The following is a 21,450-nucleotide window of genomic DNA, read 5'->3' as shown; positions in this document are numbered from 1 at the left end:
GTCTGGCATGAGGTTTCCCGGTCTTTCCCCCGTCTCCATGGAACAACTGGCAGTCCTTCCTGGGGTCCTACTCCATCTTCCCGTTCTGTTGCTGAACCCTGTGCTGTCGCTGGGAGCTGCTTCTCACATTGTGATTCGGAGTGCAGCCTGTGTCCCATCTCCACCTCACGCGTTCCCTGCACTTGTCCCAGGGGACCTCAGGGCCTTACACTGGAGGGCAGGAGGCTGGGGCCAGCCAGGGTTGTGCTCAGTGTCCCTGTCCTGCTCCTCTTGGGGACTGAACCAGGAAAGCCCTTCTCACAGCCACATTGATCTCTGGCGGGTTCTGAGATAGTCGTTCCCTGCTGACAAACACATACCAGCCAGTGAGTCTCTTTCTTGGTTTAGGGCTGTGTGCCTAGAAGCTGATTGATCTGACTGTGAAGATGGACAGTCCCATGTGTTCTCAGTCTCTTAGGTCCATTGTGTCCCACCACAGTCTCTCCTGGAGTCACATACCCATCACACTTGCACACTGTATAGGGGCCCACATGTTGGATCTGTCGTGGTTCTGATTCCCTAGTTCCCCAAACACAGCCTGTTGAACTCATTCTGGTAACCTCTCATGTTTCCAGTCTCCACCTCTGCCTCTGGGTTTTCAGGCGGTGGTGTGAGGAGCCCTTGGCTCTGGCTCTGCTGTGTGTGGGTCTGGGCCTAGCTTGGCAATGGATGCCTTTATAAATACTTGCCACTGGGCTTTGGTTTATCGGGGCAAGATGTGTGAGCTGTAGCTACTCCAAGCTCCCAGTTCTTACATAGGTCTGCTCAGGCTCCGTGCTTTGTTGAAGGGATTCCCAGCATGTAATTCCTCACCTGAGCTGTGCACTGTACGCTTCCTGTGGATCTCCTTACTGCCGTGCTGTCACAGTGTTCCTCGGTGGCCCAAGTCCTTCCTCCTCCTGTCTGTTGGCTTTATTTTGGGTCAGGGCTTTGTGCAGTCTGGCTATCCTCAAGTTCTTTGTGGCCAAAGATGACTGAACTCTTGTGCTTGGGGTCATGATTTGTTTATTTTTGTTTTGTGTGTATGAATGTTTGCCTGTGTGTATATCTGTGTGCCGTGTGTGTGCTTGTGCCTGTATAGACCAGAAGAGGGTGTTTGGTCCTCTGGAGTTGGAGTTATCAGGCCATTGTGGGTCATGCTATGGGTGCTGGGAACAAGTACTCTTAATCCAAGTCATCTCCAGGCCAGGTGGTGGGTCCCTGAACTGTCTCAGGATGCTCCCACCATCACATGATTCCTCTGTCCTGCAGTGTCCACTGCTGTTCAGTCTTCCTCTTGCCGTTACTTCACTGTCCCTCACACCCAAGGACCTCCTGTCCTCCAGTCTCTTGTTCTGTCTTCCTTGAGGGTAGATGACACTTCTCTCGCTGTAGCAAAAGTAGGTGCCAGTGCACATTGCTGGGGCCCTAGAGGGAAAGCTTTTTCACCAGGTCTCTGGGAAGGCCCTGTGAGTATGGGTGGTATACCTACATGTGGCCTGATTCTGACCAGATGCCAGTGGGGCTGATTGTCCCTGATAATACGGAAACTTAGGCACATAGCAAAGCCTGGTGGCACAGGTGACCCAGGGGAGGGCAGGAGAAAAGCCCATAGGACACAGAGGGTACCAAAGAGCCTCGAGGAGACTGTGACTGAGCTGGGTATGTGCACTGAGCAGTTTGTAGTAGAGAGAAGTGTAGAATTTGTGCAGAAGTGGAGAGCAGTCTGCCAGCTGCCGGCTCGCCTGCAGCGCCTTCTCGCTACTCCCACAGTGTTTGGACGTGAGCCCTGGCGACTCAGCTGGCTCAATGTGTGACCTGTAAACAGTCCACTGCGTGTCTGTAGGAGATAAGACTGATACCTCATCAGAGCGTCTGCAGACCTGCACTGCAGCTGCCTTAGCATCTCATACATGCGCTTCCTGGTATCTCATAGATGGTCAACCTGTCTGAAGTGGTGGCTGAGGGTAGAGCCCAGGGCCTCTTACATGCCAAGAACATGCGCTGTTATTGAGCCTCACCCAACCCAGGTGTGTGTCTGACTCTGTGTATGTGTCTCTTTTTCTCTGTGTGTATCTGTGTTTGTCTGTCTGCCTGTATGGTTTTTCCACTTTGTATCTATGTTTTACTAGTCCGTTTTGCTCAGGATTTAAATCAGCAGGACAGGTCTTGGCTCTTTGGCTGGGTCTCAGAGGCTCTTTTCCCCTCCCCTCCCTTCTCCTCTCTCTGCCACCTCCCATCCTTGTTCACTCTTTTTCAGTGATGCTGCTTGTCACATAAGGGCATGATGCTGAGAATGGCCCCATTACAGCATCTCTTGTGAACTTATATTTGAATCTGGGTCCTCGGTCATTTCAGGCCACACTCAGAATTATCTGACTGCTAACTGTGAGTCTGTGAACCCAGGCTCACAGCATACTGGGGTCCTCGTGGTGGCTGCTGTTCTCACACTCAGGGTGGGAGATGGGCTCAGGTGCTTGGGGCCAGCCTGTCCCAAAGCCCTTTCTCCTGAGCTGTGTGCACTCCTGGCCTCCTTGGCACCAGCACTGGTCTGGCCAGTTGGGTGACATTGCAGTTGTCTGAGGCTAGAGAGATGCTGGCTCGCTGCCCACTGTGGTGAGTACAGGTGGCTGCAGTGCATATACAAGGGGCCTGTGCTGAAGATGCTTGGAGTTGAGGCAAATTGGGGATCGACTGAAGTGTCTGTGGGCCTTAAACTTGGGGAATGGTTAGCACACTGCTGGCTCTTATATCCTGGAGTGTAGCTCTCAGATGCTGCGTCCCCAGGGAGGCCCCTGTCTCCCTCTGTCGTCCCTCACCTGTCGTGAGTCGGTAGGGGTTACTAAAGTGGAGGACAGGGCTCAGCCAGGAAGGAGCTTGCCACACTGACATGAGGACTTGAGCACTGGGTGTGTGTTGTGTGTCTATAATCCCTATGCTCCGATAGAGACCAAGGGTAAGTTCCAGATTTGGTGAGACCCTGCCTCATAAAATAGGGTACAGAGTAACTGAGGAAGACATTTTACACACACACACACACACACACACACACACACACACACATATGTATATGTGCGTGTGCACACATGTCCAAGAACTTAGCCTTTTTCCTCTAAGGGTCCTTGCTTGCCCTGTTGGGCCAGCTCTGCACAACCCTTCAAGGCACTGCCAGAGAGCGGCAGCTGGAAACGATGGGGTGCAGTTGGCCCGACCCTCCCGTAGGTGACTAAACTAGTGGTTAGTCCTCTTTCCTCTTCCCGACACTGTTTCTGAGCCCCTCCCCCCATTTTGTTTCTCAGATCATTTGCTGAACACCCAAGGTATCCGTTTGGTGCTGTCCAGTCCCACCCACTTGGGGTGCTGGTTCATCTTGTGAGCAGTTTTTCTCAGTTGGGCACTGGATCCTGAGGCTCGATGGTCCCAAGGGCACTGAGCTCACAGACCCTGTGCTGCACAGTAGCACCTCCCTCTTCTGTAGCCCCTCCTTGGCCCGCTGATGTCCCTGATGTCCATTTTATAAGGAATGCAGGCTGACTGCCCGGTCATCTCCACAGCCAGACAGGACCCCTCTGTGAATGGAGTGCTATCTGGGACCCAGTTAGGGGTGGCCAGAGGAGGGAGTCAGTGCAAGATGCTGGCTTCTTGTCGCATCTGTGCTGGCCTGTACCCTCATCTTCTGCTTCGTGTTGTGGCCAGAACAAGAGGGGGGCACAGTCCCCATTCATCTAGGCCAGCCTGTCTGTTCCGCAGGCTCTGCAGAAACCCATGTCCAAACGTGAGGTCCCCATCCTCAAGGCTAGCCTCACCCCTGTTGCCCTTCACTTGCAACTACTAGAGGACCCATCCAGTGTCAGTGTCAGTGTTAGATGAACAAGGACATCCAGTGTCAGTGTTAGATGAACAAGGACATCCAGTGGCCACTCTGCTGCTGGAGGGTTGTCACATAGCTGACTGACCCTGCTGTGAGTCACCCCAAGTCTCCAGAGCTTACACGCCGCCATTGAGCAAACTGTGACCTACATATCCCCAGGAAACCAGGGAGACCCTGCCCCTTCCCTCACCTACTGGAGGAGCATTTGGCAGACTGGGGCCTGACTTTCTGTGTGAGGTGTTGTTGTTTGCTAAGATTGCTTTTGTTTTCTTGGGAGCTGAGTATTTTTAAATCTCAATGGTTAGCTAACATGAAGCTCACTATGGGTTTAAATTTCCCGCTGCTGTCATTTGCTGGGCTGGGCCCATCTCCATAGAATTGGGCGTGGGGAAGTGGGGCCAAAGGCCTCTTATCCCTCAGGGAGTACTGGTCCTCCATCAGGGATGTTGAAGTATCTGTGCTCTCCCGCTAATACATCCAAAGAAGAAATCAGAGTGAGGAGGGGCTCTTGAGGCTGGCCATTGCCTACCCAAGAATCCCCAACACCTGGTACTGCACAGACTGACTAGACACTCCCTGCCATGAGTCGGACGAGAGACTACTAGAGCCTCTGGTGTTCGGCTTGGAGGTGTCCACCCTGCATGCCCAGTACTTGGCTCCTATGGTGATGACTACTTCCCATCAATCATGAATGGCTGCAGCAGTTACAGCTCCCAACTGGGCCTTGGGCATCTTGGATATCATGGCCCCCAGTTTACAGTCACCAGCTCTTGGACCTTCAGGTCTCAGCAGCTTCTGGAATTTTTAGGAACCAGGACTATCCCTCTTTTCTTGTTCCTGTTTGATTTATGTGTTCCCTCCTTTCCTTTCTTTTCTTTCTTTTTTTCTTTTTTGGTTCTTCAAGGCAGGGTTTCTCTGTAGCTTTGCAGCCTGTCCTAGAACTCGCTCTATAGACCAGATTGACCTCGAACTCTTAGGGATCCACCTGCCTTTGCCTTCTGGGATTAAAGGTGTGTGCGGCCACACCACTTGGTGTCCCTGGTTTCTTAAATTTGCCACCATCTCCCTCCACCATGTAGATCCTCAGGCTTGCATGGTCAAGTGCCTGTCTCTGCTGAGCCGCTTTCTAGTTGTGAGGTGAGGTGGGTTCCGTTCTGTTTCTCTTCATGTTGCTGTCTAGTTGTACCAGCACCGTTGTTTGATGAGGTTGTTTTGCCTCCATGGAACTGCCCTGACACCCGTGTCACAAGTCAGTTGTCTGCCTGTATCTGGGGATGGGTATCAGTGTGGCAGTGCTCTCCTTATCCTAGCTCTCAGGAACACTGGGAGTTCAAGGCCAGCCTGGAGTGTAGTTTGTTTACACATCACCTGGCAGTGGGGCATCTAGTCACCATGAAAATGGTTCCTTGTGGCTTCCACACCACTGCACATAAAAAGCCTCTGGGTTTTGTTTTTTTGTGGTGGCTCCTGAGGACCTCCTGTGGTAAAACTGTGTGCTCTGACCCCCATTCCTGCACTGCTCACAGGATTGAGACCCGATGAGTGTGTGTGTGGGGGGGGGAGGGTCTGTAAGGAAAGTGCAGGGAGGGCCTTGCTGTATGAGACTTGAAGAAGAGCAACCTTACTGGTGCTTCGCGAGTTGAAGGGGAATCCCAGAGGCTCGGAGCCCTCTCGGGAGCGAAGGGCTCTATTACTAATGGCTGGAGAGATAGGAGGCGTGGGGCAGGCTTGGGAAGGCCCTGTCCTATCCAGTGCTCTGGCTTCCTGCTCACTGCTCATGGACTTCCATGTTCTGTGTTCTAGGAGGAACCAAGGAAGGTCTGTTTCACCTACGACCTGTTCCTCAACTTGGAGGGCAACCCTCCTGTCAACCACCTGCGCTGCGAGAAGCTCACCTTCAACAACCCTACCACAGAGTTTCGCTGCAAGCTGCTCATGGCTGGCGGGGTGAGTGCGCCTGCCCGCCACCTCTGCTCTGTGCTGGCTGCTGGCGTGGCTGGGCCTGGGTGGCCCTTAACTGGTGGGGCAGGCAGCAGCCTGAGGACGTGGAGGGGCCCATGGACAAGGGCAGACAACTACGACTCAACTGGCTGCTGAAGGAGAAGGTCGCAAAGCCACTTTCAGTGACCTAAGGTCACAGAGCATACCCAGGTGCTAGCCTAGGCCTGTGATGGTCTGGCAAGGGGTGTGAGGATATGGGGAGGGGCAGTGGGTAGTTTGTATGGCTGCCTATGGTCTTGTATGTCAGTGCACATGTGTGCATGCAGGTTATATGTGGCACCTGCTTAGGAGATCATGGTGTTCTGAGCTGTAAGTACATCATGTGGTGTATCAGGTGCAGAGGTAGAGATGGGTGGGCTGTGTGGTGTAATGTCGTTTGGGATGTGTGTAAACGTAGGACAGAATATGTGGTAGTGTCTAAGATTGTGTGTGTGTGTGTGTGTGTGTGTGTTGAGGTATGGGGGTCTGTAGTATATGGTAGGACTTGGGCTCTGTGGTGGTATCTGAGTGTGTGGCTAGCCCTCTTCCTCAGGTACATGGCAGCCAGCATATGTTTCTGGAGTCAGGTGTCCCCTTTGTCTTGGTTCTGTATAGCCAGGTTTCTCAGGAACTACCTCCTCAGAATGGAAGTGGTTGTTTCCAGGCAAGGGTTTGAGTGGGTTTCAAACCCTGTGTGCTGCCGATGAAGCTCTCTGACTGCCTGTGTGGTGACAGGGCAGTGGCAGCCTGGGATGGACGTGCAGACGTGATACTGCTCTGCATTCAGGTCCTGGAATGACTGAGGGTGTGTGGGTGTGTGCAGAGGCAGCTCCACCCTCTGCTGCCCTACACTAGGAACTGCGCATCCACAGCGTGTGTGGGCGTCCCCAGGGCCCCAGGTCAGCTTCTTGGGAGCGTCGGCGTCTCAGGCCTCTCCAAGCTTCTCAGGTGCCAGGGGAGGTATTACCCGAGCTGTGGAGAAGGTTCTCAGGGCATCACCTGACACAGCATAGGAGGAGCAGGGAGGGAAGCTGTGTCCAGCCGGCCTTGAAGAGAAACTGCAGTGAAGTCCTAGAGTGCTCCTAGGGAGCTGGCCAGCCAGACACTTTCAGCCTCAGGTGGCCTGGCTATAGAATGATGGCTCTCAGGTGACTCCCGGGACCAGGTAACTGTGGCTCTGTGTTGTTGGCCTTCTGGGTTGTGAATGTCTGTGGGGGTAACGCTTGTCTAGGAGCTGTGGGCACTGGGGAACTGGAGGTGACATCATGTTAGGGTCACATGTTCTTGCCATGGCTCCAGGTTCTGTACTTGACTTTGTCCCTAGGAAGGAACAGACTGGGGACCATCACTGCCATAGCCAAGCAGCCAGCAGTGCCCAGCTTGGTCTCGTCCGCTTGTGGCCTGGGGTTGTTTGTACCAGGTAACCTGGCTCATGTGGCGTCTTGTCTGTGTGCCGTCCCCATCTGGCCTCGGGCATCTTGGCAGGGAATACAAGCTGCTGGCCCTGGAGGCCAAGCTGGCTGGCTAGTGGAAAAGAATGCAAGCCATGCAGGGACCATTGAAGCCTGGCTACCCTGGAGCTGGGTTTTCCTGCACTAGGCTCCTACCCTGTCCTGGAAGTCGCTTTCTCATAGGACCAGTGTTCTGGGACTCAGACCTCACAGGTGCTTCTAGGAACTAGTGTTCACAAGGCCCGGCTGGGGACACACAGCCTTCGTAGGATCCTCACCTCTGTTGTGGTTGGGCAGGCTCCAGTGAGCAAGTCACAGCAGGGTAGTCAAGTTCCTGCCCTCTTTCACTACAGTGTCGAGTGGTGTGGGGCATCCGCATCCCCAGAGGACAGGTGTGTCTGTTTGCAGAGCCCAGGTGCTCGGGGCTGAACGTCACTTTTTTGGCCAGCCTGAGCCCTTTTCTTACAGCCCCATCCTCCCTCTGTTTGCTGCATTCTATGCGGTATCGTGTCCTCAATGGTTGGCCTCCATCTTTATGTGACCTTGCTGTTTGGAGTCCAGTCCCAAACTACTGCTTATGTCTTGGGAGCTGCTGAAGCCGGGCAGTACTTCTGGGCCTCAGGCCAGTCCTCGTCTCAGCCTGTGACCTGAGCTGGCTGGTGCTCACAGTGACCAGCTCTGGCCACTTAAGCTCTTCTCTTGCCCCCTCTTGCCCTTGGCCCTGTTCTTGGCCTCTGCCTTGCTGCTTGGGCTCTATGTGGCCAGCTGCAGCTGCCCGTACCTGAAGTGAGAAAAGCTTGTCCCCAGCCACATCTGTGCTGATCCCTCAGAAGTCACTTTGCTGCCACCAGCTTCTGCCTCCTGCTGTGCCTCCCTCCAGCCTCCTCCTCAGTGCTCAGCGCAGTCTGTGGCCCCAGCTGCATCTCTTGCTTTGCCACAGACTCTGAATCTTCTTGACCAGGGTTGCAGTCTGCTGGCCAGGGTCCGTCCTGGAGGCCTTAAGGCCATCTTGGTCCCCTGCCACTGTCCATCATAAGGATAAACCTGTGACTCTTCTGGGCAGCTGGCCTCCGGCTCCCTTCTCCCTCCCCAGGAGGCCAGCTCCACGGCCGCCAGCCCATCGCCTGGGGCCTGTGGATAACCTCTGTCTCTTCTTTGTCACTAGGTGATGGTAATGCCCGAAGGAGTGGACACGGTGTCCAGGCCCAGCCCCGACTACCCCATGTTACCCACAATTCCACTCTCTGCCTTCTCTGACCCCAAGAAGAACAAACCGTCCCACGGCTCCAAGGTTAGTGAGGTGGAAGGCCAACGTTGCGGAGCATGGACCTGGCCACTGGCAATTGCAGGCCATTTCCACCAACTGCTGAGCCTGGCCTGCACACCTGCCGCCTACATCCCGAGCCTCCGCTCCTGATCCTTGTCGCTTCGCTAGCTAGCGTCAAGGAGTAGTGCTTGTGATCTGGCTGTTCATCCTGCACCCTGCTCCTCTTGAGTCAGGCCTCCTGGGCCCTCTTTCCTGCCCAGCAGTGATTTGGTCACTGGGCAGGGCATCTCCATCAGTGGTCCCTTGGCTACCTTCTAGCTCCAATAAGGCCAGGCCAAACCTGCCCTTGCCACTTCCAGCTCTGCTGGTCAGCAGTGCTGGCCTGAAATTGATTTGGGGGATGCTGGGAAAAGCATGTATGCAATTGAGCTGAATCCCAAGGACACGTAGTTCGTTCCATCACTCAGCCTTCCGGAAGGTTCTCGGTGGGCCTCCTGGAGCAGCCACCCCAGCCACAAGCTGCCCAATGCTATCAGCACCACCATGACATCTGAACCTAGTACCTTGGGCCCATCCCTCACAACACGTGGGCTTGGCCTTTTTGGGACACTTCTCAGCGTGCCCTTGTTTATCTGTCCTTCATTCACATTCTTCTTGCTTCACTTGCCTGTAGGGCATTGTCAACAGGGCATCTGTGAGACTCAAGCACCCTTGGGCCATCTTATCCATGGATACCACAGGAAGAGAAGCAAGCACTAGGCAGGCTCCTTCCAGCTCTTTCCACAAGGCTAGCAGGCCTGTATCATCCTCAAGCTGGTCACATCTTCAAGTCCCAGCCAGGCCCTGATGTCACCCTTGACTGACTTTTGAAGGTTGCAGAGAGGCCAGGCTTTGCTAGCAGCCTGGGGCTTCTCACTCAGCCATTGTTGTTTGGGGTCCCCGGAAGCGTTGAAGGCTAAGGGTGCTGTGTCTCCTGTGCAGGTGCCTCCCTGGTGGGCAGATATCTTCTCTACCCACTTCTGTGGGTGCTGCCTGGGGCCGCATAGACTTCTTCTCTGTGACTCCCAGAAGCCCCAGCCTTAGAGCATGGTCCAGACCTGAGTGTCAGCCCCTTTACTGCCCTGACTGAGCAGTCTCTCGTGGCCTGTGGCTGGAGCTAGGACCACCCAGACCTGTCCCCTGGAGGCACAGATTGTGTCAGCCTGATGGGCACCAGGCACCAGCCCCTGGCAGCCTCTCTGAAGTGCCTGTCTTCATTGTTGAGAGGGCAGCGTCGAGCCCGTGAGGGTTCCATCCTCACCAACTGCTTTCACAGTGTTTGAGATTGGGCCTCACTGTGGAGGGCTAGTTGTGGAACTTTGTAGTTGCCCAGGCATGGTCCTGGGGAAGTGGCTCCTGTCAGCCTCTCACAACTGTGGGCACATTCTCGCCGGCCACTCTTGCCTGTAGACTTGTCCTCAGCAAGAGAGTGTGAGGCCCGCCTGCTTTCCATGTCTTGCCTCCCTTGTGGCTGCTGGGACACAGTACTCCTCCCTCCAGTCCCTATGGTGCACTCTTCGCCCTGCAGGAACATGGCCATGGCACAGGCCACAGTCCTGGACAGCTTCATCTGTCCCTAGACACCTGAGTGCTCCAAGCGTTTTGCAGAACCCTCTTGCCAGGGGCTTGTCCCACCAGCTTGGTGTCCTCTGTGGTACTTTCTCCTGTCTATGTCCTGGAGTCTGGCCTGCATGGGAAGAGCTGTCACCTGGCGAGCTCTGAGCTATTTTGCCTGGCCACTGCTGTACCTACGGAAGAGAAGGTTGGAACTGGTGGAGGCTCCAGAATGATCTGGTGGCTGGGGTGTGGAGAGGGGATGTGAGAGCACTGCCTTTCGGGCTGTGGCCCTGCTGATGCCATCGTGGGCACTGGCCTCTTTGCTGAGCTCTTGCTCTTTGGAGTAGGCACTCCTTCCCACATTTGGGGGGGGGGGGACATGGGTGCAGAAAGCTGGGCATTCCCCACTGGTTTCCATGGCTAGAACAGGACTGCTCTGCCTGGGTAGTGCCTCTGTCTCCCTGGGGTGTCCATGCCTGTCAACTGAGCTCTTCTAGTTTTAGAAGAGCCACCTGGGTCATGTGTCTTGTACTGTACCCACCCCATCAGCTTGGAGGTGCTGGCTGCCCAGCTCAGCTCCAGGATGGGTTGTGAGCACTGAGAATGTGGACTAGGGTCTCGAGAGAGGCTGACCACACCTCCCAGTTGGTGCAGCCTTGGGTCTCCCAGATGCAGGTAGATGTAGGCGCCGGTGGCCATAGTGGCTACACAGGTTTGTGGGCATAGCTCTACTGTGTCTGTTGGCTGTACCCTTTCACTCTGCAGGTTCTCTCTACACATGTCAGACAGGCAAATCAGCCTTTGCCTGGGCCTGGGTGGTTAAGTCCAGCAGCCCTAAGGTGCCGCTAACACATCTTCCTCACCTTCCCTGCCCTTGGCCTTGCAGGACGCCAACAAAGAGAGTGGTAAGGCGTCCAAACCTCACAAGGTGGCCAGGGAGCACCGCGAGCGGCCGCGCAAGGACTCAGAGAGCAGGAGCTGCTCCAAGGAGCCAGAGCGCGAGCCCAAGAGTGCCAAGGACGCTGTGCGCAAGCTGCCCAAGGAGGAGAAGGCCCCAGCACCCAAGGCTGCCTTCAAGGAACCCAAAATGGCCCTAAAGGAGACAAAGCTGGAAAGCCTGTCCCCCAAGGGGGCACCCCAGCCCCCTACCCTGCCCAAGGCCTCCAGCAAGCGGCCCGCTGCCACGGACTCACCGAAGCCCAGTGCCAAAAAGCCTAAGAAGAGCGGATCGAAGGGGACACGGCGTGCCCCTGGCACCTCGCCCCGTGCCTCCTCCTCCTTCCCTGACAAGAAAGTACCCAGGGACAAGAGCAGCAGCAAAGGTGACAAGGGGAAGGCAGACAGTGAGGCTCGGGAGGCCAAGCGGACCCAGCAGGCTGAGGACTCAAACTCAGAAGATGAGGCCTCCTTCCGGTCAGAGGTGAGCAGGTCGTGCTGGGTGCTTCTTGCCAGTTTGCCATCTCCCCTGCCCATGCAGTAGTAGCTGAGGTCCCTAGGTGCTATGGGCCATGTACAGAATCCCAGCCCTGGTGCCACCCACTGGGCAGGCTGTGACTTTGGTGGCTAGGCAAGCACTGTTGATTCAAGATGAACCTGACAGTTCCCTCTCTGAGGTCCTGCCTTTCTGGTGTGCCTTGACCCTGCTCTCCCATCAGAAGGATGAGTGATGGCCATAGAATCATCCAGAGCTTCTCTGGGAGCCTCCTGTCCCCTGCACCTGTGCCGAGCAGCAGGGTACAGATTCAGTCTTTTTCTGGGGGGCTGTCTGCCTGTGTCAGGGACATGGGCTCCTAGCTGTAGAGGTGAGTGCTCTGTTCCCTGGAGTTCTGGCACTTTGCCTGCTGAGTGCTGGTCACCTTCCACAGTTCTCAGGGAAGTGTCTCAGCCCTGCAGAGACAAAGCAGAGCAGAGCAGTCTGTCAGCAGCTCCCAGGGCTCATCCCTCAGGCGCTGGGCTGGGTGGGAACACCTCAGCCAGGGCACGGTACTTAGGGCAGCTGTGGAGCCCGCCTTGCCTGAGCTGTGGGCTGGTGTTCTGGTTCCAGGCAGGGAGCTCACGGGCCATTCCGTGGGCACTTCCCTCTCAGAGCAGAGTATAGACAGTATATGGCCCAGGAGCACCCCAGTCAGAGTGTCTGCCACAGCCGCTGGGCCTCAGCCAAGCGTCGTCATCTCTCTGAGGAACAGCTGCTGTTGTAAGCTTGGTGGCCTCGCCACTGTGCCTGGTCCTGCTGTCCACACCCCAGGCTCTTGTGGTTGTGGGAAGTGTGGCTGCAGTAGGATGACATTACTCTCTGTGGTAAGAAAGGTGCCAGGTCTGTGGACCACCACAAGCCCACGGAGGCCTCAGAGGGGCACCTGTCCCCATCAGCTCCTAGCCTGTGCCTAAGCCTGCAGGGCTACTCCCTTATAGGTGGGGAAATTGAGGCTTGAAACTACAGCCTACCCTGACCTGGTGCAATGTCAGGTAGCAGCCATCTTTCTTCATTTTGCTGCCCAGGGAAAACAGATGGGGTTGGGTGTGTTCAAGGGAGGGTGCCCTGGCTCCAGGCCCAGGTCGTGAGGTCCTACCCTGAGAGCCTTACAGTGGAGCAGCAGTCATGGATGGCTAGGACAGGTTCCCTAGGCACTCCTACTGGCCAGTGGAAGGTGGGTGAGGAGAGACTTCACGGGCACACCTGGCCTCCAGTAGGCCAGGCTGCAGTGGGCCCTGAGCAGGACAGTTCTGCCTTTAGCCTGGAGTGTTCCCTCCCAGGCAGGGGACTCTGCTTTCTGCAGACAAGGTACTGTCCTGCCCCATGTTCTGGGCAGGGCTGAGGGCCACTGAGCTCAGTCCTGAACTCTACCACAACAGGTGTGTTCTGTTTTCATACTCACCTTTGACCAGGGGAAGGGCTGTAGCCACTCGGTCCCAGGTAAGGGACAGGCTCTAGAAGATCTACTAACCTGCTGCTTTTTCTGCTTCCTCCCATAGCCAGCCTCTTGCTGGTGACCGCAGTAACTAGTCTATCCCCACCGTGAATGTGTGTCAAGATCATGTCCCCCCACCACATACAACATTGCACACTACAGACCTCACACCACAGATCACACTTTACGTATTGTACATACCACAAACACCTTTCCCAGCACTCACTGAAGGACTCGGTGGCAGCCTCCTGCCTTGTTTTGTCCTGGCTGTCATTGCCCCCTGGTGGCCAAGTCCATCCCTGTGCAGCCACAGGAAGACCAGGCAAGGTGTGCTCTGCTCCAGGGCGTGTAACACACAGCTCCCATCACTCCTGTGCATCTGGTAGGTGGTAGGAAGGCTTGGGCAGAGTATGGACATTTGATCATCATCACTCAGCCCCAGGGAAGCACATGCTTCCAGTCCTAGCTCCTTGGGGCCGTGTGGCCGCTTCACTGCCCCTCCTCCAACTGACAAGATGACAGTCTCTTCTCTCCCTCCTTGCTTGCCCTGGCATGGACTGAAGTCGGCCCAGTCAAGCCCAGCCAACGCCAGCTCCAGCTCTGACACCAGCTCCGACTCAGACTTTGAACCATCTCAGAACCACAGCCAAGGTGGGTCTGAGGGGGAGATGGAGGTGGACAGTAGGCACAGCCCGGAAGAGGCATGGCTCTCGGGAAATCGGACTGGACTGCGTGTTGCTTTAGAAAAACTGAGCCTGGGCTTGCGCTCTTTAGCCAAGCCTTCCTTTGGGCTGGCATCCCTTCTCCTGGGCCATGCTATCAACCGGGAAAACCTACCAGAGTTCCTGGTGCTGTGGAGATTGATTGATAAAGACAAGTAGCTGTGGTCACTCCCTGGAGACCACAGGCCTGTAGCCAGAGAGGTGCTCACTCCTGAGCATTGTAGAGCCAGCCTGTTCTGATCTATCAGGATGTTCTGTGTGTTGAGCTTTCCCAGGGGCATTTAGGCTGGCTTCTGTATTCTGCCTCAGCAGACTGGGATCAGGCCCAAGCACAGCCAAGCTGTTTTGTTGAGCCTACCTCCCATGGTGGCAGCCTCCTTTGGGGACAGGAGCTTGACTGGGGGATGGGGTCCTTGAAACTCATACTCTCCAAGATTCTTGCCTGCTAGTTAGGAAGGGAACCAGCTGAATTGGCATCACATGACCAAGGTAATTGAGGGCTTTGTGTCCCTTTGTTGCCTTGGCAACAGGAATATAAACCAAGATGCCGTATGTAGGGGACTGGAACTGGGTGCCTCTGAGAAAGGGGAGGACGGTGGACCCAGAGCATTATACAGGGTTTCTGAGGCGCTGGGTACCCTCACAAAGGGGTGCAGGCTGGGTGGGGCTGTGGTCCCAGACAGAGCTATGAGCCACCTGGGACTCTGAGCTTTGGCTGCTGTGATGGAGGGGTCTTTCGGGTCAGTCCCAGATCAGGAGCCTGAAACCTGTGAGGAGGGCCAGGAAGGTAGGGGTCAGGAACCCTACAGATGGTGTTGAGTCTGGGGTGGCCCTGGGGTAGGCAACCAGAGGCTCAGCTCTCCTGTCTGCTGCAGGCCCCCTGCGCTCCATGGTGGAGGATCTGCAGTCTGAGGAGTCAGATGAGGATGACTCATCGTCAGGAGAGGAGACCACTGTCAAGGCCAATCAAGGCCGAGAGTCCAGGTAAGGGGCCTGGGTGGTGCAGAAGCCGTCTGAGTGTTGGCCTTCACTGTCAGGGCAGGTTGGGGGACTCTGGAGCGGGCCAGGCTTGCCTTTTCATCATGGCGTCCACCACCCTGGCTTAAGGTTAGCTGTCTGCAAGAGAACTGGGCATAGCAGAGGTGTGCTGGAGAGTGGGAGGCATGGGGTCCCGGGTGAGCCAGCATTAAGGTAGCCTTCTCCCATGGTGAGCGTGTCCTTACTTAGGGGAGTCAGAGACAGAGCAGCGTAACCTTCCCCCGTGGTAAGTGTGGCCTTACCCAGGTGAGGCAGGGTTAAGGCAGCCTTTCCTCGCTCTGGTAAGCATGTCCTTACAGCGTTCCCTAGAATGGGAGATCTGCCTGGGGTCTCCTTGTCAGGCCTCCCACAGGCTGAGCACTAGGCTGTGACAGGCAGAACTTGGCATGGCACAGCAACCCAGGGCTCCGGTGGCCCTGCTTTAGGTTAGTGTATCTAACAGTTTACTGTGGAGAGTCCCAGAAATTTTGACACATTCTGGCCATAGCTCCTTCCACGTCATCCAGGGCTACAGCTTTTGCGTATCTACAGTGAGCCACCCACACAGCACCCTACACCCAAGGACCATGAGATTCAAGCCTAGCTCTCACAAGGATCTGGCTTCTGCTCACAGAGAGGACTTGACCCTGGGAGAAAAGGGGGAAGCAGCTTCTTGAGAGTCACAGGCAGTCCCCTCCAAAGGGGCTATAGTTATCCTGTAGGGACATTATCTTCAGGGTGTTTGTGAAGGCCTTGGGTGGGAGCTTGTTAGCCAGGAGAGCTGGAATTGTCCATGTTGTTAGGAAAGGGTCACACACAAGGATGCCGGCAAGACCCCACGTCTTGCCTTGCTCCCTAAAGAGATCTGAGGTCCAGCATCCCTAGGTGCCACCTATTGAGCACAGAAAGAGGCAGAAGTAAGGGGAGCCTGAGGCTGTGGTTGCTTGGTAACAGCCTGGCCTGGAGCCCCACTTGTGGCCTTAGAGCAGGAGCCCTGGGCAGAACCAACTGACTGGGAGCTGAGGGAGGAAATGCTGTCCTGGTGGATGGTTCAGTGGGTAAAATCACTTGCCACCAGGCCTGAGGACCTGGGCTTGATCCCAGAGCCCACATGGTGCAAGGACTGATGCTGGGCTTGTTGGAACCAAAGTGTGCTGTTGAGTGCCCAAGACGACTGTGGCCACTGTGCTTGCCCGGGGTCCCTGAGGAACTTCTTGCATACCCTGTTACTGACAGGATGGAAGCAGGAGTGGGCTGAGTGTAGTCTAATCAATGAGTGATGACCAGACATGTTCTAGTCGGGGTACCATGTGATTCAGTACTACTGCCTGCTGTGGGCTGTCACTTGGGTACTCAGATCGGACATCATTCTATGTGATGTCTGCACAGACTGCTTTGCTGGAGGGGTTGCAGCAGGGGCTAAGACTTGCCCCAAGGGTCTCTGGCCCTCAGCACACACACCCCTGCTAAGGATAACGGCCAGCAGAGCTGGTCACTAAAGTGTTCAAGGTCAGCATGGGGTCTTCTGCAGCGAGGGGCGGGTCAGACAGCTCTGGAGCTCAGCCAGGGGTGAAGGCAGGGCAGTGTGAACACGGGGTGCTCCGTCCCACCAGTGTAGTGTAGCATGAGTCAGCTCTGACGCCCTGCCTTCTCTTAGGCTGAGCTTCAGTGACAGCGAGAGTGACAATAGTGCCGGCTCCTGCCTGCCCGGCCGCGAGCCCCCGCACCCGCAGAAGCCACCTCCTCCCAGCAGCAAGGTGAGTGGGGTCAGGCTCTGAGCTGCGCCCTATGGTTATCCTGGGAGAGTTGGGGGGCCGTGCTAGAGCTCACAGGTCTGGGGTCCCCACAGGTTTCTGGCCGGAGGAGCCCCGAGCCCTGCAGCAAACCTGAAAAGATTCTGAAGAAGGCCACCTATGATAAGGTGGGCGTGTCTGGGCCTGTGAGGGTTGGGGTGGGTGGGGCCTGGACCTGTACTGCACCTGAGTGACCACAGCCCATTGACACGCTTCTCCCAAGGCTTACACGGACGAGCTGGTGGAGCTGCACCGGAGGCTGATGGCTCTGCGTGAGCGCAATGTGCTGCAGCAGGTACTGCGCCTTCCCCTTCTGGGCCTGGGCATGGGGCCCCCAGCTCTGTCCTCTGAGTCCACCAAACCCACCTTACAGATCGTCAACCTGATTGAGGAGACTGGTCACTTCAACGTCACCAACACCACCTTCGACTTCGACCTTTTCTCCTTGGACGAGAGCACCGTTCGCAAGCTGCAGAGCTGCCTGGAGGCCGTGGCCACATGACCCCGGCCACCACTGTGGAGCCACGGTGGGCATGGGCACGGGAGGGGCTGGGCATGAGGGCTGGCCTGCCATGGCTCCCGCTCCCGGTACCACCCCCAGCTCGCCATGGTGCCCTGGTGCCCCTCAATGGTTGGTGTTAAAGGGGCTGTGGGCCACACTTCCACAGGAGGGGGTGACACAGGACACTTGTGGCTTGCAGCCCCTTGTTTATTCTGCCAGTTATCCACTGTGGGTGGGGCTGAATGGCAGGTTATTGCCTGGGCCTCTCTGAGTGGCCAGGATGACCACAGTCTTCCATGCAGTTCACAGACCTCCCTCTGCAGCCTGCCTCCTAGACTCGAGGGTCTGTCAGCATGGCCAGGGCTGGCCATGGACACATGGCTCTGCCTGGCAGGCCCTGTGCCCAGTGTCCTGCCATGCAGCCTTGTGTATTGTGTGTGCTCCAAGTGTGTCCAGCAGCCGGGTAGGCTCATGCCACCCCCTGCTGGAGGCATGGAGGATCTCCCCTCTAGATCCCAGGATGCCACTGCCTCTCATGGCCCCAGGCCAGTGAACACTACGATGGGCATCAGTCTTGGGCTCCCAAGGGCCACCTCTGTAGCCATGCGCCAGCCAAGCACCCACAGTTCCAAGGCTGGCCGTGCTGGCGCACCTGGGCCACCATTTCCCATGGGCCACCTCCTCTGTTCTCTCGCTGATCAAGTCTTTGAACTTTGAAAACGAGCTTTTGCCAAATATGATAGGATGGTGTGTGCGAGGCGGGCCCAGCCCCAGACTGCCTCTGTCCCCAGCCAGATGGCCTCTGTCTCCACAGTGGGCCTTGAGAGGCTTTGGGCTTATGCCCTATAAACTGCCGAGGGCCGGGCCAGCCCCTTTCCCATGCCTGAGCCTGGAGTACCACCCCAACCCCAAGTCCAATTGTTGTCAGTGTTCGTGCCCCAAGGTGTTTGAAAGTGGCCAGAGCCCAAGTTGGCTCACAGTTGTCTCTCTGATGTTGCTTCCTCCCCAATGTGGGTTCACCCCTGGAGGCCTGGCCTCCCAGCTCCCTCTCCCTGTCAGGAACACCCCAGCCTCTAAGGCTTCCCTTACCCCCAGGAAAAAGGAGAGCCCCCTCCCACCCCCCAGCCCCTTTCTGACTCCCTCCAGCTGAGGAGGCAGGGCTTGGGCTCCACATCTCTTCCCAGACAGGCCGACAATACTCTCCACCAGGCGTTCTGCAGCCTCCAAGCCTTTGGTCAGAAGGCCCTGGCATCGTGGCAGCCGTCGGCATCCACAGGGAATGTGCCAGGGTCCCAAACAGCCTCAGCCCAGGGTACCGTTCTTCCTCTTGCGGTCACCAGTGGCCCAGCCCTCTTGATACCCTGGGCCTCAGTGTCCAGCCCTTCCAGATGCTTCCGGGGCCCTCCTGAAAGCACCCACCCATCTCAGTTACCTCCTCTGGCCAGAAGGCCACACCACTGTCCTCCAGAGCCACTCTGGGGCCCATACTGGCTGTCTGGAAGCCTAACAAAGCAGCTTGCACCCAGAGCCCTGAGGGCTCTAGGGACTGGTCCATAGGAAGGGGTGGCACCAGGACCACCCCCCTCCCTAGTCCCTGTGCTGCAGCCTCCTGAACCAGCTCACCACACTGGGTGCAAAGGTATTGGATACCTGTCCCTCCCCAGGGCTTCACAAGACATGTCTCCAGGAATAGACATGTCACCGGCCCAGACGAGCCCTGGACAGAGGGACAAAGAGAGCCGTATTTGTAATGAGCTGCAGGGCTGTTTGTCCCGCATTTTAAACTTTTTGTTAAATTGTGAAATTATGGAGGAGTTTTATAGAAAATAAAGTGAGATGGGAGTAGTGGGTGGCCCACCTTTGATTCAGTCAGCACTGGAAAGAGCCACACCAGGAGCCTGCGGGGTGGGGACAGTTGTGCTGTTCCCTTGGGAACAGGTATTGAGGGCTGGTTACATAGCTTGGAGTTGCAGAGAGGTGGGTGGGTCGACAGAAGTGTGGAGATGGGAAGGAGGGGGTGGAGTGGAAGGAGGGTACCTTTTGCAGGGACTCCCAAGTTCCTGCACCTTATAGAGCCTGTGAACCTCTGGTGTCACCCACACAGGAACTATTTTCACAGACTTTGGATATGGGTGGCATACACAAACCCAAATCCTTGGCCACCGTGCCCATGGGGCAGCCACCTCTTGAGTCTTATTAGCAGGTAGTAGCTGGGGATTCATGCTCAGCAATGAAAATGAACTCTTCTCCTGCCCCTAGGGCTTGACACTACTTTCCCAAACCACTTTGCTTATCAGGATACAGCCCACCAGACATGGTTCCAGAAAGCTGTTGGTGTGATAACTGTCAGAAGTGTGCTAACTCGCTCATGTTTGCTGTCTACCCCCGGTGGCAGGAGACCTGTGTCTTTGGAGCAGGACCCTGCAGAGAGATCCATGGGTGATTCAAAAAATTTGAGAGCTGGGAGACATTTAGAAAAAAAAAAATCACTGTATAAACCTGGGAACCTGGGTTCCATTTCAGAATCCAAAGTCCATGTGTAACAAAGTGTGCGTGCGTGCGTGCGTGCGTGTGTGTGTGTGCTGGGAAGTGCTGGTGTGGACCAAGGACAGTGTTGGGTCCCCTGGAGCTAGAGCTGCAGGTCCTCGGTGAGCTGTGTTGTATGACTGGGAGGGCAGCAAGCACTCATCAGCGCTGAGCCCTCTCCACCCATCCCCAAACAAGGCAGCAAGAGGGGGCTCTGCGGCTCACTGACAGCCAGTGAGTTCAGTGAGACCCTGTTGTATTTTAAAAGATGAGAACAGGGCTGGAGAGATGGCTCAGAGGTTAAGAGCACTGCCTGCTCTTTCAGAGGTCCTGAGTTCAATTCCCAGCAACCACATGTTGGCTCACAACCATCTGTAATGAGGTCTGGTGCCTCCTTCTGGCCTGCAGGCATACACAGACAGAATATTATAAACAGAATAAATAAATTTTTTTAAAAAAAGATGAGAACAGTTCCCAAATGAGAACAAAGGTTTGCTCTCTGGTCTCCACAAGCATACATGTGCACTGTTTTTATTAAAGACATGTATGCACATAAAGTTTGAATTTACTAAACTTGGACTTAGCAAAGTTTGTTGGGAATCTGGATCACTGAATAATACTGTCTGTGGCTATAACAAATGACCTGAGACTGGGTAATTTGTAAGGAAGAAAAGATTTGTGTGGCTTGCAGTTCCAAAAGTGAGTTCCAGCCGGGCGGTGGTGGCGCACGCCTTTAATCCCAGCACTCGGGAGGCAGAGGCAGGCGGATCTCTGTGAGTTCGAGACCAGCCTGGTCTACAAGAGCTAGTTCCAGGACAGGCTCCAAAGCCACAGAGAAACCCTGTCTCGAAAAACCAAAAAAAAAAAAAAAAAAAAAAAAAAAAAAAAAAAAAAAAAAAAAAAACAAAAGTGAGTTCCAGTCAGGCTGCTACATCAGCTTGGCTTCTGGCGAAGTCTTTATGTACATTCTGTGAGTGCCTGAAGAGTTGGTGTGCACATGAAGAGAGAGGTCTGAGCTCCCATAACACATTCCCAGGAGGAAAGAAGGAAGTACCTCTGAGGGCTGTGCACCCAGAATCCCCAAACCTCCCAACATCCATGGAGAGCCAAGCTCTGAGAGTGCTGCTGCAGACAGACCATGTTCAAACTGCAGCCTCGCCCTCTTCACACTCCAGCTCCTGCGAGACAGTGCTGTGTAGCCCAGGCTAGCCTGGAACTCCTGAATACTGGGCTGGCAGTTGTGCACCCCACACTGGTCTGTATGGTACTGAGGATGGGAGCCCAGGACTCTGCACTAGATGAGCACTTTGCCCTGCACTCAGCAGCAGCCTGTGGTAGTGCTTACTCAGCTAATGTCCCAGTGGTGGTGATGTCATCCCTTGAGGGATCATAGATGTTCTCATGTGAGCATGACTGCTATCCTGGAGGCCATCCCCTCCCCTGAGCTCACTATATTCTTTCTCATGGTGTGTTCTTGCCAGTGTCCCCTACCTTATGACACAGCTACAGGACCATACCAAAACCTTGCCTTGAAACTTTACCATGAACCACTAGTCTGTCTCACACAGAGGTGTCCCTTCCTGCTAATGCTGGTCTGGACTGCCAGAATTGTCTAGACACTGTCTCCACCTCCAGACAGGTACAAGAACTACCCATACTTAGGGGTGTTTGTTTGTTTTTTCTCTTGATGAAGTGTCTTCCAAGTTACAAGTCAGGCTGGGAGCCAGAAACCTGAACCATGCACTTTGTTGTTAGAACTTCCTGGGTAACTGAATGCAGATTCACTCCAGATAGGGTC

The 21,450-nt window shown here is 55.4% G+C and overlaps 1 protein-coding gene across 2 annotated transcripts in view; it reads left to right on the top strand.

Moving 5' to 3' along the window:
* Mllt1 (MLLT1 super elongation complex subunit) overlaps positions 1 to 18,971 on the top strand; it is a 41,674-nt gene extending 22,703 nt beyond the window's left edge. The window contains exons 4-12 of one of the 2 annotated variants that reach the window (XM_038343424.1): positions 5,693 to 5,836; positions 8,486 to 8,611; positions 11,070 to 11,603; positions 13,656 to 13,743; positions 14,690 to 14,798; positions 16,489 to 16,588; positions 16,681 to 16,752; positions 16,848 to 16,919; positions 16,998 to 18,971. In XM_038343424.1, the coding sequence (XP_038199352.1) occupies positions 5,693 to 5,836; positions 8,486 to 8,611; positions 11,070 to 11,603; positions 13,656 to 13,743; positions 14,690 to 14,798; positions 16,489 to 16,588; positions 16,681 to 16,752; positions 16,848 to 16,919; positions 16,998 to 17,126 (1,374 nt within the window). In that variant the 3' untranslated portion in view covers positions 17,127 to 18,971. The remainder of the gene's footprint in view (positions 1 to 5,692; positions 5,837 to 8,485; positions 8,612 to 11,069; positions 11,604 to 13,655; positions 13,744 to 14,689; positions 14,799 to 16,488; positions 16,589 to 16,680; positions 16,753 to 16,847; positions 16,920 to 16,997) is intronic. The other variant, XM_038343431.1, reaches the window with a different exon arrangement.
* The last annotated feature ends 2,479 nt before the right edge of the window (positions 18,972 to 21,450 follow it).

This window comes from Arvicola amphibius, chromosome 1, assembly GCF_903992535.2.
Source record: "Arvicola amphibius chromosome 1, mArvAmp1.2, whole genome shotgun sequence".
Lineage (NCBI taxonomy): Eukaryota > Metazoa > Chordata > Mammalia > Rodentia > Cricetidae > Arvicola > Arvicola amphibius.
The sequence above is the reverse complement of the archived record's forward strand: the minus strand, read 5'-3'. Positions and strand labels throughout refer to the sequence as shown.